General features: G+C 44.7%; 4 protein-coding genes across 4 annotated transcripts; all 4 read right to left on the minus strand.

Moving 5' to 3' along the window:
* Window positions 1–246: 246 nt before the first annotated feature.
* Window positions 247–4,187, minus strand: LOC139537374 (short transient receptor potential channel 2-like). Its single transcript, XM_071338608.1, has 7 exons — window positions 4,011–4,187; window positions 3,687–3,856; window positions 1,854–1,939; window positions 1,468–1,733; window positions 1,283–1,370; window positions 990–1,153; window positions 247–868 (listed from the first exon to the last, which is right to left on the minus strand). The coding sequence occupies exons 1-7, from the start codon at window positions 4,069–4,071 to the stop codon at window positions 627–629; spliced, it is 1,077 nt and encodes a 358-aa protein (XP_071194709.1). The 5' UTR covers window positions 4,072–4,187; the 3' UTR covers window positions 247–626.
* Window positions 4,188–5,328: 1,141 nt separating this feature from the next.
* LOC139536709 (short transient receptor potential channel 2-like) lies at window positions 5,329–6,990 on the minus strand. Its single transcript, XM_071337314.1, has one exon. It carries the CDS (start codon window positions 6,988–6,990, stop codon window positions 6,664–6,666), a length of 327 nt encoding a protein of 108 aa, XP_071193415.1. The 3' UTR covers window positions 5,329–6,663.
* Window positions 6,991–8,112: 1,122 nt separating this feature from the next.
* On the minus strand, window positions 8,113–12,048 carry LOC139537375 (short transient receptor potential channel 2-like). The gene is made up of 7 exons (XM_071338609.1): window positions 11,876–12,048; window positions 11,553–11,722; window positions 9,720–9,805; window positions 9,334–9,599; window positions 9,149–9,236; window positions 8,856–9,019; window positions 8,113–8,734 (listed from the first exon to the last, which is right to left on the minus strand). Exons 1-7 carry the CDS (start codon window positions 11,934–11,936, stop codon window positions 8,493–8,495), a joined length of 1,077 nt encoding a protein of 358 aa, XP_071194710.1. The 5' UTR covers window positions 11,937–12,048; the 3' UTR covers window positions 8,113–8,492.
* A 1,145-nt stretch (window positions 12,049–13,193) lies between these two features.
* On the minus strand, window positions 13,194–14,855 carry LOC139536710 (short transient receptor potential channel 2-like). Its single transcript, XM_071337315.1, has one exon. The coding sequence runs from the start codon at window positions 14,853–14,855 to the stop codon at window positions 14,529–14,531; it is 327 nt and encodes a 108-aa protein (XP_071193416.1). The 3' UTR covers window positions 13,194–14,528.
* Between the last annotated feature and the right edge of the window lie 1,128 nt (window positions 14,856–15,983).

Consider the following 15,983-nt stretch of genomic DNA (forward strand, 5'->3'; position numbering starts at 1 on the left):
ACCAAGTAACACATCTCTACTCCCCTGGGACAGGACTAATTAAAAAGCAACCATTTCAGTGTTACACACATGGCAAGGCCCAAACCAGGGAGTGGCCCTTGCCTTCCATACCAAGCCTCTTAACATTATCACTGGAAATGCTCCCCAGTGGAAACACTGCAGATGAGACAGTGTTAACAGGTAGCAGGAGTAATTAACATTCCCTGTGCAACAAGTTGTGGTGAAAAAAAACAAGGAACAGCCAAGACAAAATAAATCACAGTTAATTTAATTGATAATTTCAATTATGTGATAACTTCCGAAAAAATATGTACTGAACACAGTCTATGATTGATGCTGTTTATAGTATACAATATATTATAGGTCATCATTAGCACATAGCATGTGTAAACAGTGCAAGAACAAACCGCCTTCAATGAGCTCAGGAGAGAACCAATCACTCAGAGCAGAGTGGGGAATAGAGGTAGACAGAGAGAGATTCGTTATTTTTCCAGGTATATAGCTACAGAACAAGTCAGTAAAATACAAATATACATACAGTATATTAAAAACAAAAGATTATCCACGTTTGCTGCACTGCCCACTGATTAAAAGCAAAAACGTGTTACTATACAATGCATTCTTTCCTAGTCCACCCAGATAACATGGGGGTCCACGGGGTCTCCACAGGTGCTGGCGTGCATCTGGATGTGGGACAGAGGGAACCTGAAGGAGCAGAGAGGGCAGGGCACCATGGACTCTTCTAGGCTGGCGGGAGAGACAGGGAAGGGGCGGGGAACAGGGGTCACAATCCCCCCAGGGAGCTTCCTGGTCTCCACCTGCTGGCAGGAGGCGGCGTGGAGCGGCAGGTACTCTGCAGTAAAGAACACTGCAGCATAGAGAAAGAACAGACAACGGGTGTCAATACTACTGTTGATTGTAACAGTGAATCAATATACAGTATGTCATACAGTCCACGAAGAGACAGAATAAGAAGCCAACAAACACACCTCCGCATATTGGGCATGTGGTCTCAAGGTCACCAGTGTCCTGAGGCTCTGGAGATGGGTGAGGATAAGGGGCTGTGGCAGTGTGTTGTAGAGTAGCTATTGGCCTCTTACTGACTGCAGGTTTTCCGTGCTTACTAGAGGTGGTGCCATTCAGCTGGTTCTGCCTGGGAGGGAGGTAAAGAACAGAGATTCATGCTGAGAGATACTTGTGAGCTAGAAGTTGCTCCTATGTGCAGATCCAGGATAAGCTTACCCTCCCAAAATGATCCATGGGGTGGAGTATAGAGGAATACCTGCTTTTGGAGTTTGGTTTTCTCTTCAGGTGTCTTTGAGAAGTATTTTCCTTGGAGCTGCAAACTGTGCTTAAACAAGCCATTGAAGCTGAAAAACATCACAACTAATCATTTGTCAAGCTTAGTGTTGCCCAAAAAAATTACCAAGCAAAATGCATGGTATTTCTGAGAGCTGAGGTGTTTACCTGTGTGAGGGTGTATATTTCCCATATTTCCAACTGGCTTGCCTTTGTTGGGTGTAGCTGTATGAGCCCCTGGCTTTCCCTGGTTGGGGATATGGGTAGTTGCATCTGGCTTGGCTGTGGGAGTGGAAGAGGTTGCTGTATTCTGAGTGCCAGAGAATGATGTGTGACTGGGAGACAAGGAAGTGGAAGGAAGGGGAAGGGAACGCCTGGCAGCCTGGGACGCTGTGAGGACCATACGAGCTGTCCGGCTCAGAACCACACCCTCCCTGACAGCAGAGGGAGACAAACCAAGGTGTAGGTGATTTTCTGTAAAAGTATTTATTAATTCAATGCTGTCTAATCTGTTTGACAGTGCCTCATACAGAACTCAAAATTCCTCCACTTACCCTTTCATTCCCCCAAAGAAGGTTCTCTGCACAGCAGGGCTGGACAGCCATTCTCTCACGCCTGATGCCGATTTGTCTGGGGTTGTCTGAATAGAGAGAAGGTCAAAGGAGAGAGAGTGAGAATACAAGCACACACTTCTGGCCTCTGATGTTTACCAATAATACATATCTCTTGTATATTCCCAAATTATAAACTGGGTTGTTCAAGCCCTGAATGCTGATTGGCTGACATACTACTGGTATGACAAAACATTTATTTTTACTGCTCTAATTACGTTGGTAACCAGTTTATAATAGCAATAAGGCACCTCGGGGGTTTGTGGTATATGACCAATATACCACGGCTAGGGGCTGTGTCCAGGCACTCAGCGATGAGTCACGGATAATAACAGCCTTTAGCTGTGGTATATTGTCCATATATCACACCCCCTTGTGCCTTACTGCTTAAGACTATACACACTTACATTCATCTCATAACAGTCCAAATCGATCACCATAGGGTCGTTCCATATGATTTCAATCACCTAAAATCAGATTTTCACAAATGTTGTAGCTTAAACCCTTACATCTGAAGTGTTTGTATTGTGCCCGTTATCGGTTGAGACACAGTATACTCTTGAATACAGGGTAAAAGTGAATGAAATCGTATGGAACAACCCCATAAGACAAATCTACAACTCTTATCTGTTTTAAATATAATTCAGTCATTTAGCAGATGCTTGTAACCAGAACAATACTTTGTGGGGGGGGTGGGGGTAAGACAGATGTCTTAATTAACATACTATTTGAAGAGGTAGGGTTCAAACTTTTTCGCAGGATGGGCAGGGACTCTGCTGTCCTAGCATCAGGGGGAAGCTGGTTCCACCATTGGGGTGCCAGGACAGAGGAGAGCTTTGACTGGGCTGAGCGGGAGCTGACCTCCCGTAGGGGTGGGTGGACCAAGAGACCTGGGCCCAGTTTCCCAAAAGCATCTTAAGGCTAAGTTCATCGTTAGGACCTCCGTAGGAGCAATGTTAAATCCCTCAGCTGTTTCCCAAAACCATCGTTATTAACGTTGAACTTGAAAACGCTTGTGATGTAACACCTGCCTCAGACCACTATTAGAACAACCAAGTGCATTGTTAAGATGCTTTTTGCCCTCCTATGTCACTTTATACAGAGAAGATCTCCGCTAAACATAGAATCACGTGGTTTATCCGTCTCTCTGTGACCACCAATGACCAGAAAAAAGTTGACTACAATACAAAGTTCCCAATGTCTTTGCAATTGATACAAACAAGTGATGTATAAAAAGACACTTCAAATGAAAATATAAACAGTAAACTACAGACTCATGTTCAATCATTTTGTTTATATTCTGGTACTTGTAGGCTACTGTCTGTAAGTCTCAATATATTTCATGTGTAGTCTAACATGTGGGCAATGATGTGACAAATTGGTGATTTAGTGCATTTTTATAGGGTAAGCATTAGAATAAGCCACCTCGATATTTGCAGCCGTAGGTGGTAATATCTTTCTAGTAGCTATTCCGTCGTCAAGTATTGTGAAATAATTATAATGTTAAGGTAAGATTTGAGTGGAGAAAGCTGACCCGAGAGCAGCGCTCCCTTTCTTTTGATCCTATCAGTATCAACACACGCTCTAACAACGCACTTAACGATTGTTCTCTCTGCATGGTGTTTTGGGAAACGCATGTTATATCTTTGGATTTTGTAAGAAAGATGCAACAAGGTCTACTGCTATCAGGAAACCGGGCCCAGAGGTGTTCTCTGCAATTTACTGTACTGTTCTCTCTGAAGAGTTCACTGCCAAGCCCTCAGTCTATACACACACCTGACCCTGGTTCTCTTTGCAAGTCTGTGTGGAGCCCTCCTCGCTCTCCTCCAGGGGGCTGCGGATGCGCAGGAAGGACAGGCCAAACTGAGAGCGCTTGTTAAAAGGCTGAGTGCAGGTTACTCTCACCCGGTCCCAGCTGTCCTCTGCACCTTCTGACAGGAAATCACCTGGAGGGGGGGGGGGTCAATTGTTTTGACTAAAGGAGGGTTACTAAAGAAGCATCTTCGGACACTGATTCTCATTCCCTTCATCTATATTGCATGACATATCAGTCCTACTATTGTCATAGGGCTGAGATCCATCCAGTCTATCTGGTCTCACCTTTCTTGAACATTCTCACTCCTGTCAGCCCAGTGCCCTGTCGCGATTCTGCTGGACTCATCAGTGTTGCTGTTGGCAACAGGGTGATATAGGGCTGGTCCAGGGGCCAAGAGGACCGGCCAACATCAATCTGAATGAACGCAGATCCAAAGTTCCCTACAAATTACACAGCAAGTTGGGAAACGGTCATTAAATTGTATGGAACATCAAAACAAAACGATAACAGTGTCCCATTGTGTGTTTACTACAATACATAAACTTAGCCCCCCGACACATAAACTACTGCAGCATAAATACTGGAGGCTGAGACATTAGGGGTCAGGAGACACTGTGGCCCCATCCGATGATACCCCCGGACAGGGCCAAACAGGAAGGATATAACCCCACCCACTTTGCCAAAGCACAGCCCCCACACCACTAGAGGGATAGCTTCAACCACCAACTTACCATCCTGAGACAAGGCCGAGTATAGCCCACAAAGATCTCCGCCACGGTACAACCCAAGGGGGGGCGCCAACCCAGACAGGAAGATCACATCAGTGACTCAACCCACTCAATTGATGCACCCCTCCTAGGGACGGCATGATTGAGCACCAGTAAGCCAGTGACTCAGCCCCTGTAATAGAGGCAGAGAATCCCAGTGGAGAGAGGAGAACCGGCCAGGCAGAGACAGCAAGGGCGGTTTGTTGCTCCAGAGCCTTTCCGTTCACCTTCACACTCCTGGGCCAGACTACACTCAATCATATGACCCACAGAAGAAAATTAAAAAAATCACATTTACATAACTATTCAGACCCTTTACTCAGTACTTTGTTGAAGCACCTTTGGCAGCGATTACAGCCTTGAGTCTTCTTGGGTATGACGCTACAAGCTTGGCACACCTGTATTTGGGGAATTTCTCCCATTCTTCTCTGCGGATCCTCTCAAGCTCTGTCAGGGTGGATGGGGAGCGTTGCTGTGCAGCTATTTTCAGGTCTCTCCAGAGATGTTCGATCGGGTGCAAGTACGGGCTCTGGCTGGACCCTCAAGGACATTCAGGGACTTGTCGCGAAGCCACTCCTGCATTGTCTTGGCTGTGTGCTTAGGGTCGTTGTCCTGTTGGAAGGTGAACCGTCGCCCCAGTCTGAGGTCCTGAGCCCTCTGGAGCAGGTTTTCATCAAGGATCTCTCTGTACTTTGCTCCATCCATCTTTGCCTCGATCCTGACTAATCTCCCAGTCCCTGCCACTGAAAAACTTCCCTACAGCATGATGCTGCCACCACCATGCTTCACCGTAGGGATGGTGGTAGGTTTCCAGACCAAAGAGTTCAATCTTGGTTTCATCAGACCAGAGAATCTTGTTTCTCATGGTCTGAGAGTCTTTAGGTGCCTTTTGGCAAACTCCAAGTGGGTTGTCATGTGCCTTTTACTGAGGAGTGGCTTCCATTTGGCCACTCTACCATTAAGGCCTGATTGGTGGAGTGCTGCAGAGATGGTTACAGAGGAACCCTAGAGCTCTGTCAGAGTGACCATCGGGTTCTTGGTCACCTCCCTGACAAGGCCCTTCTCCGATTGCTCAGTTTGGCCGGGCGGCCAGCTCTAGGAAGAGTCTTGGTGGTTCCAAACTTCTTCCATTTAAGAATGAAGGAGGCCACTGTGTTCTTGGTTATGTTGAATGCTGCAGACATTTTTTGGTACCCTTCCCCAGATCTGTGCCTCGACACAATCCTGTCTCGGGGCTCTACGAACAATTTGTTCAACGTCATTGCTTGGTTTTTGCTCTAACATGCACTGTCAACCGTGGAACCATATATAGACAGGTGTGTGCCTTTCCAAATCATGTCCAATCAATTGAATTTACTGCAGTTGGACTCCAATCAAGTTGTAGAAACACCTCAAGTATGATCAATGGAAACAGGATGCACCTGAGCTCAATTTTGAGTCTCATAGCAAAGGGTCTGAATATTTATGTAAATAAGGTATTTTTTTAATACATTTGCAAACATTTCTAAAAACCTGTTTTCACTTTGTCATTATGGGGTATTGTGTGTAGATTGCTGAGGATTTAAAAATATATATATTTCAGAATAAGGCTGTAACGTAACAAAATGTGGAAAAGGTCAACGGGTCTGAATACTTTCCGAAGGCATATGAGATTAGGGAATAAAATGGTAATAACATGGTAATAGTATGGTAACAAGTTATAGTTACAATTAAAACATTCATTGCCCAGTATGGTTGTATTCCTGTTCCAGGGTAATCTCGGTTTACCCAGAATTTAAATCTTGCATACTTTATTTTTACGTAGTCTGTCCAAGAGAGATTAGTTCCAGGGTAATGCACCACATACTTTGTGCATAGTGACTATATCGGCATAAGCACAAACAGGATCTAACCTTGAACTCAGGTTCCTTCTTGGAAGCTTACGGATCTCCCTTCCGAGGCCGAAGGCACTGAGCATGGCATTGTATGAGGTGATGGACAGATAGGCCATACTGTCAATGCCACGGTAGGTGTTGAGACAGGTAGAACTTCAGCAGGTCATGCTGCCGCCCATTCCAGCACTCTAGACAGGCACAGGTGATCTTGTGTGAATGTGGGATGACGTGGCCCTTCTAGGTCAGCATGGTGACAATCTCATACAGGTCCTTCTGACAGGCCAGGGTCAGCGGGATCATGCCGGGGCAAACTGCAAGTCGTCAATGGAGTGGTCGAAAATGGCCAGGGAGAAGGATTGCACATCCATCTTGTTGCTCTTCTCCTGGTCCAGGCAGTTGAGGAGCATCTTCACCACACAGGGTTGATGGATGTCGATGGCGACCAGTAGAGCCTCATGGATCTGGGAGAAGTCAAAATTGTTGCCCAGGTGGATGGACAGGTTGAGGGCCTCCAGCTGATGGATGATGCCGTCGCCAGGCTTCAGCAGGCCACACACCTTTATTATGTTCCTATCCTGGATGGCACCGATCCACGCCTCTTCATCTTCACCATCTCCTGCCATTGCTCTAGCTAAAACCACAAGGAGACACAGAGAGTTCATTGCTTTGATATTTCTGAATCCAAACCATAAATTAATACAAAAATTTATAATAAAACTGCAAAACACAAATCACTATTAAATCATTTGTTTGCACTGGGTAGTCTACAGATGAACATTAAGATATTCATAAAGGAAATTTGTGAGTAGCATGCAGTATCAAGGTATGACACAGGACAAAATAGCCTTATAATCTGAGAAATTAACAGGAATAAACATTATGAAGACATAAGTAGACAAAATGTAATGTTACTATGAAGACCACCCCTAGATGAAATTGCAAGATACTATCAAGACCATCAGTAATAATAGCTTTCTATTCTAGTAAATCTGTTCATATTCATTCCTGTCATTTTTCTTCATTGTATGCATTTTGTTTACTGCTTTTCAAATCATTTGTAGTCTCATTGTAAAGCACTTTGAGCTGCAAATAATGTATGAAAGAAGATTTACAATTTAAGTTTATTATTGCAGTATTAAACTAAATTGACCTACATTCTACTACAAAATTCATACCTTACTTCTTGACACATTTTACATCATATTTCAATCTATTGTTTCACATATTTTCTTTGCCAAGTTTTTTCAAATACACTAACCTTGAGGTTTCCCATTGTTTCTTTAGTGAAAGTGACAGACAGTAATTGTCCGTAATGTGAGGTTACATTAAATTGGTGGAAATCCAAGCGCCCTGGTTAATCGAGGCTAAGAGCTTGGTAGGAGAGAACGGCAGTGAGGTCCACTGACTGCTGTTTGGGCTCAGTGTCAAGAACGGCTCACTGTGGTAATGTGCTCTCGGCTGACTACACAGGTTAGGTTGGTTAGAATGTCTCGCCACAAACCAAGTAACACATCTCTACTCCCCTGGGACAGGACTAATTAAAAAGCAACCATTTCAGTGTTACACACATGGCAAGGCCCAAACCAGGGAGTGGCCCTTGCCTTCCATACCAAGCCTCTTAACATTATCACTGGAAATGCTCCCCAGTGGAAACACTGCAGATGAGACAGTGTTAACAGGTAGCAGGAGTAATTAACATTCCCTGTGCAACAAGTTGTGGTGAAAAAAAACAAGGAACAGCCAAGACAAAATAAATCACAGTTAATTTAATTGATAATTTCAATTATGTGATAACTTCCGAAAAAATATGTACTGAACACAGTCTATGATTGATGCTGTTTATAGTATACAATATATTATAGGTCATCATTAGCACATAGCATGTGTAAACAGTGCAAGAACAAACCGCCTTCAATGAGCTCAGGAGAGAACCAATCACTCAGAGCAGAGTGGGGAATAGAGGTAGACAGAGAGAGATTCGTTATTTTTCCAGGTATATAGCTACAGAACAAGTCAGTAAAATACAAATATACATACAGTATATTAAAAACAAAAGATTATCCACGTTTGCTGCACTGCCCACTGATTAAAAGCAAAAACGTGTTACTATACAATGCATTCTTTCCTAGTCCACCCAGATAACATGGGGGTCCACGGGGTCTCCACAGGTGCTGGCGTGCATCTGGATGTGGGACAGAGGGAACCTGAAGGAGCAGAGAGGGCAGGGCACCATGGACTCTTCTAGGCTGGCGGGAGAGACAGGGAAGGGGCGGGGAACAGGGGTCACAATCCCCCCAGGGAGCTTCCTGGTCTCCACCTGCTGGCAGGAGGCGGCGTGGAGCGGCAGGTACTCTGCAGTAAAGAACACTGCAGCATAGAGAAAGAACAGACAACGGGTGTCAATACTACTGTTGATTGTAACAGTGAATCAATATACAGTATGTCATACAGTCCACGAAGAGACAGAATAAGAAGCCAACAAACACACCTCCGCATATTGGGCATGTGGTCTCAAGGTCACCAGTGTCCTGAGGCTCTGGAGATGGGTGAGGATAAGGGGCTGTGGCAGTGTGTTGTAGAGTAGCTATTGGCCTCTTACTGACTGCAGGTTTTCCGTGCTTACTAGAGGTGGTGCCATTCAGCTGGTTCTGCCTGGGAGGGAGGTAAAGAACAGAGATTCATGCTGAGAGATACTTGTGAGCTAGAAGTTGCTCCTATGTGCAGATCCAGGATAAGCTTACCCTCCCAAAATGATCCATGGGGTGGAGTATAGAGGAATACCTGCTTTTGGAGTTTGGTTTTCTCTTCAGGTGTCTTTGAGAAGTATTTTCCTTGGAGCTGCAAACTGTGCTTAAACAAGCCATTGAAGCTGAAAAACATCACAACTAATCATTTGTCAAGCTTAGTGTTGCCCAAAAAAATTACCAAGCAAAATGCATGGTATTTCTGAGAGCTGAGGTGTTTACCTGTGTGAGGGTGTATATTTCCCATATTTCCAACTGGCTTGCCTTTGTTGGGTGTAGCTGTATGAGCCCCTGGCTTTCCCTGGTTGGGGATATGGGTAGTTGCATCTGGCTTGGCTGTGGGAGTGGAAGAGGTTGCTGTATTCTGAGTGCCAGAGAATGATGTGTGACTGGGAGACAAGGAAGTGGAAGGAAGGGGAAGGGAACGCCTGGCAGCCTGGGACGCTGTGAGGACCATACGAGCTGTCCGGCTCAGAACCACACCCTCCCTGACAGCAGAGGGAGACAAACCAAGGTGTAGGTGATTTTCTGTAAAAGTATTTATTAATTCAATGCTGTCTAATCTGTTTGACAGTGCCTCATACAGAACTCAAAATTCCTCCACTTACCCTTTCATTCCCCCAAAGAAGGTTCTCTGCACAGCAGGGCTGGACAGCCATTCTCTCACGCCTGATGCCGATTTGTCTGGGGTTGTCTGAATAGAGAGAAGGTCAAAGGAGAGAGAGTGAGAATACAAGCACACACTTCTGGCCTCTGATGTTTACCAATAATACATATCTCTTGTATATTCCCAAATTATAAACTGGGTTGTTCAAGCCCTGAATGCTGATTGGCTGACATACTACTGGTATGACAAAACATTTATTTTTACTGCTCTAATTACGTTGGTAACCAGTTTATAATAGCAATAAGGCACCTCGGGGGTTTGTGGTATATGACCAATATACCACGGCTAGGGGCTGTGTCCAGGCACTCAGCGATGAGTCACGGATAATAACAGCCTTTAGCTGTGGTATATTGTCCATATATCACACCCCCTTGTGCCTTACTGCTTAAGACTATACACACTTACATTCATCTCATAACAGTCCAAATCGATCACCATAGGGTCGTTCCATATGATTTCAATCACCTAAAATCAGATTTTCACAAATGTTGTAGCTTAAACCCTTACATCTGAAGTGTTTGTATTGTGCCCGTTATCGGTTGAGACACAGTATACTCTTGAATACAGGGTAAAAGTGAATGAAATCGTATGGAACAACCCCATAAGACAAATCTACAACTCTTATCTGTTTTAAATATAATTCAGTCATTTAGCAGATGCTTGTAACCAGAACAATACTTTGTGGGGGGGGTGGGGGTAAGACAGATGTCTTAATTAACATACTATTTGAAGAGGTAGGGTTCAAACTTTTTCGCAGGATGGGCAGGGACTCTGCTGTCCTAGCATCAGGGGGAAGCTGGTTCCACCATTGGGGTGCCAGGACAGAGGAGAGCTTTGACTGGGCTGAGCGGGAGCTGACCTCCCGTAGGGGTGGGTGGACCAAGAGACCTGGGCCCAGTTTCCCAAAAGCATCTTAAGGCTAAGTTCATCGTTAGGACCTCCGTAGGAGCAATGTTAAATCCCTCAGCTGTTTCCCAAAACCATCGTTATTAACGTTGAACTTGAAAACGCTTGTGATGTAACACCTGCCTCAGACCACTATTAGAACAACCAAGTGCATTGTTAAGATGCTTTTTGCCCTCCTATGTCACTTTATACAGAGAAGATCTCCGCTAAACATAGAATCACGTGGTTTATCCGTCTCTCTGTGACCACCAATGACCAGAAAAAAGTTGACTACAATACAAAGTTCCCAATGTCTTTGCAATTGATACAAACAAGTGATGTATAAAAAGACACTTCAAATGAAAATATAAACAGTAAACTACAGACTCATGTTCAATCATTTTGTTTATATTCTGGTACTTGTAGGCTACTGTCTGTAAGTCTCAATATATTTCATGTGTAGTCTAACATGTGGGCAATGATGTGACAAATTGGTGATTTAGTGCATTTTTATAGGGTAAGCATTAGAATAAGCCACCTCGATATTTGCAGCCGTAGGTGGTAATATCTTTCTAGTAGCTATTCCGTCGTCAAGTATTGTGAAATAATTATAATGTTAAGGTAAGATTTGAGTGGAGAAAGCTGACCCGAGAGCAGCGCTCCCTTTCTTTTGATCCTATCAGTATCAACACACGCTCTAACAACGCACTTAACGATTGTTCTCTCTGCATGGTGTTTTGGGAAACGCATGTTATATCTTTGGATTTTGTAAGAAAGATGCAACAAGGTCTACTGCTATCAGGAAACCGGGCCCAGAGGTGTTCTCTGCAATTTACTGTACTGTTCTCTCTGAAGAGTTCACTGCCAAGCCCTCAGTCTATACACACACCTGACCCTGGTTCTCTTTGCAAGTCTGTGTGGAGCCCTCCTCGCTCTCCTCCAGGGGGCTGCGGATGCGCAGGAAGGACAGGCCAAACTGAGAGCGCTTGTTAAAAGGCTGAGTGCAGGTTACTCTCACCCGGTCCCAGCTGTCCTCTGCACCTTCTGACAGGAAATCACCTGGAGGGGGGGGGGTCAATTGTTTTGACTAAAGGAGGGTTACTAAAGAAGCATCTTCGGACACTGATTCTCATTCCCTTCATCTATATTGCATGACATATCAGTCCTACTATTGTCATAGGGCTGAGATCCATCCAGTCTATCTGGTCTCACCTTTCTTGAACATTCTCACTCTTGTCAGCCCAGTGCCCTGTCGCGATTCTGCTGGACTCATCAGTGTTGCTGTTGGCAACAGGGTGATATAGGGCTGGTCCAGGGGCCAAGAGGACCGGCCAACATCAATCTGAATGAACGCAGATCCAAAGTTCCCTACAAATTACACAGCAAGTTGGGAAACGGTCATTAAATTGTATGGAACATCAAAACAAAACGATAACAGTGTCCCATTGTGTGTTTACTACAATACATAAACTTAGCCCCCCGACACATAAACTACTGCAGCATAAATACTGGAGGCTGAGACATTAGGGGTCAGGAGACACTGTGGCCCCATCCGATGATACCCCCGGACAGGGCCAAACAGGAAGGATATAACCCCACCCACTTTGCCAAAGCACAGCCCCCACACCACTAGAGGGATAGCTTCAACCACCAACTTACCATCCTGAGACAAGGCCGAGTATAGCCCACAAAGATCTCCGCCACGGTACAACCCAAGGGGGGGCGCCAACCCAGACAGGAAGATCACATCAGTGACTCAACCCACTCAATTGATGCACCCCTCCTAGGGACGGCATGATTGAGCACCAGTAAGCCAGTGACTCAGCCCCTGTAATAGAGGCAGAGAATCCCAGTGGAGAGAGGAGAACCGGCCAGGCAGAGACAGCAAGGGCGGTTTGTTGCTCCAGAGCCTTTCCGTTCACCTTCACACTCCTGGGCCAGACTACACTCAATCATATGACCCACAGAAGAAAATTAAAAAAATCACATTTACATAACTATTCAGACCCTTTACTCAGTACTTTGTTGAAGCACCTTTGGCAGCGATTACAGCCTTGAGTCTTCTTGGGTATGACGCTACAAGCTTGGCACACCTGTATTTGGGGAATTTCTCCCATTCTTCTCTGCGGATCCTCTCAAGCTCTGTCAGGGTGGATGGGGAGCGTTGCTGTGCAGCTATTTTCAGGTCTCTCCAGAGATGTTCGATCGGGTGCAAGTACGGGCTCTGGCTGGACCCTCAAGGACATTCAGGGACTTGTCGCGAAGCCACTCCTGCATTGTCTTGGCTGTGTGCTTAGGGTCGTTGTCCTGTTGGAAGGTGAACCGTCGCCCCAGTCTGAGGTCCTGAGCCCTCTGGAGCAGGTTTTCATCAAGGATCTCTCTGTACTTTGCTCCATCCATCTTTGCCTCGATCCTGACTAATCTCCCAGTCCCTGCCACTGAAAAACTTCCCTACAGCATGATGCTGCCACCACCATGCTTCACCGTAGGGATGGTGGTAGGTTTCCAGACCAAAGAGTTCAATCTTGGTTTCATCAGACCAGAGAATCTTGTTTCTCATGGTCTGAGAGTCTTTAGGTGCCTTTTGGCAAACTCCAAGTGGGTTGTCATGTGCCTTTTACTGAGGAGTGGCTTCCATTTGGCCACTCTACCATTAAGGCCTGATTGGTGGAGTGCTGCAGAGATGGTTACAGAGGAACCCTAGAGCTCTGTCAGAGTGACCATCGGGTTCTTGGTCACCTCCCTGACAAGGCCCTTCTCCGATTGCTCAGTTTGGCCGGGCGGCCAGCTCTAGGAAGAGTCTTGGTGGTTCCAAACTTCTTCCATTTAAGAATGAAGGAGGCCACTGTGTTCTTGGTTATGTTGAATGCTGCAGACATTTTTTGGTACCCTTCCCCAGATCTGTGCCTCGACACAATCCTGTCTCGGGGCTCTACGAACAATTTGTTCAACGTCATTGCTTGGTTTTTGCTCTAACATGCACTGTCAACCGTGGAACCATATATAGACAGGTGTGTGCCTTTCCAAATCATGTCCAATCAATTGAATTTACTGCAGTTGGACTCCAATCAAGTTGTAGAAACACCTCAAGTATGATCAATGGAAACAGGATGCACCTGAGCTCAATTTTGAGTCTCATAGCAAAGGGTCTGAATATTTATGTAAATAAGGTATTTTTTTAATACATTTGCAAACATTTCTAAAAACCTGTTTTCACTTTGTCATTATGGGGTATTGTGTGTAGATTGCTGAGGATTTAAAAATATATATATTTCAGAATAAGGCTGTAACGTAACAAAATGTGGAAAAGGTCAACGGGTCTGAATACTTTCCGAAGGCATATGAGATTAGGGAATAAAATGGTAATAACATGGTAATAGTATGGTAACAAGTTATAGTTACAATTAAAACATTCATTGCCCAGTATGGTTGTATTCCTGTTCCAGGGTAATCTCGGTTTACCCAGAATTTAAATCTTGCATACTTTATTTTTACGTAGTCTGTCCAAGAGAGATTAGTTCCAGGGTAATGCACCACATACTTTGTGCATAGTGACTATATCGGCATAAGCACAAACAGGATCTAACCTTGAACTCAGGTTCCTTCTTGGAAGCTTACGGATCTCCCTTCCGAGGCCGAAGGCACTGAGCATGGCATTGTATGAGGTGATGGACAGATAGGCCATACTGTCAATGCCACGGTAGGTGTTGAGACAGGTAGAACTTCAGCAGGTCATGCTGCCGCCCATTCCAGCACTCTAGACAGGCACAGGTGATCTTGTGTGAATGTGGGATGACGTGGCCCTTCTAGGTCAGCATGGTGACAATCTCATACAGGTCCTTCTGACAGGCCAGGGTCAGCGGGATCATGCCGGGGCAAACTGCAAGTCGTCAATGGAGTGGTCGAAAATGGCCAGGGAGAAGGATTGCACATCCATCTTGTTGCTCTTCTCCTGGTCCAGGCAGTTGAGGAGCATCTTCACCACACAGGGTTGATGGATGTCGATGGCGACCAGTAGAGCCTCATGGATCTGGGAGAAGTCAAAATTGTTGCCCAGGTGGATGGACAGGTTGAGGGCCTCCAGCTGATGGATGATGCCGTCGCCAGGCTTCAGCAGGCCACACACCTTTATTATGTTCCTATCCTGGATGGCACCGATCCACGCCTCTTCATCTTCACCATCTCCTGCCATTGCTCTAGCTAAAACCACAAGGAGACACAGAGAGTTCATTGCTTTGATATTTCTGAATCCAAACCATAAATTAATACAAAAATGTATAATAAAACTGCAAAACACAAATCACTATTAAATCATTTGTTTGCACTGGGTAGTCTACAGATGAACATTAAGATATTCATAAAGGAAATTTGTGAGTAGCATGCAGTATCAAGGTATGACACAGGACAAAATAGCCTTATAATCTGAGAAATTAACAGGAATAAACATTATGAAGACATAAGTAGACAAAATGTAATGTTACTATGAAGACCACCCCTAGATGAAATTGCAAGATACTATCAAGACCATCAGTAATAATAGCTTTCTATTCTAGTAAATCTGTTCATATTCATTCCTGTCATTTTTCTTCATTGTATGCATTTTGTTTACTGCTTTTCAAATCATTTGTAGTCTCATTGTAAAGCACTTTGAGCTGCAAATAATGTATGAAAGAAGATTTACAATTTAAGTTTATTATTGCAGTATTAAACTAAATTGACCTACATTCTACTACAAAATTCATACCTTACTTCTTGACACATTTTACATCATATTTCAATCTATTGTTTCACATATTTTCTTTGCCAAGTTTTTTCAAATACACTAACCTTGAGGTTTCCCATTGTTTCTTTAGTGAAAGTGACAGACAGTAATTGTCCGTAATGTGAGGTTACATTAAATTGGTGGAAATCCAAGCGCCCTGGTTAATCGAGGCTAAGAGCTTGGTAGGAGAGAACGGCAGTGAGGTCCACTGACTGCTGTTTGGGCTCAGTGTCAAGAACGGCTCACTGTGGTAATGTGCTCTCGGCTGACTACACAGGTTAGGTTGGTTAGAATGTCTCGCCACAAACCAAGTAACACATCTCTACTCCCCTGGGACAGGACTAATTAAAAAGCAACCATTTCAGTGTTACACACATGGCAAGGCCCAAACCAGGGAGTGGCCCTTGCCTTCCATACCAAGCCTCTTAACATTATCACTGGAAATGCTCCCCAGTGGAAACACTGCAGATGAGACAGTGTTAACAGGTAGCAGGAGTAATTAACATTCCCTGTGCAACAAGTTGTGGTGAAAAAAAACAAGGAACAGCCAAGACAAAA

The sequence above is a fragment of the Salvelinus alpinus genome, chromosome 13 (genome assembly GCF_045679555.1).
Source record: "Salvelinus alpinus chromosome 13, SLU_Salpinus.1, whole genome shotgun sequence".
Taxonomy (NCBI): Eukaryota; Metazoa; Chordata; class Actinopteri; order Salmoniformes; family Salmonidae; genus Salvelinus; species Salvelinus alpinus.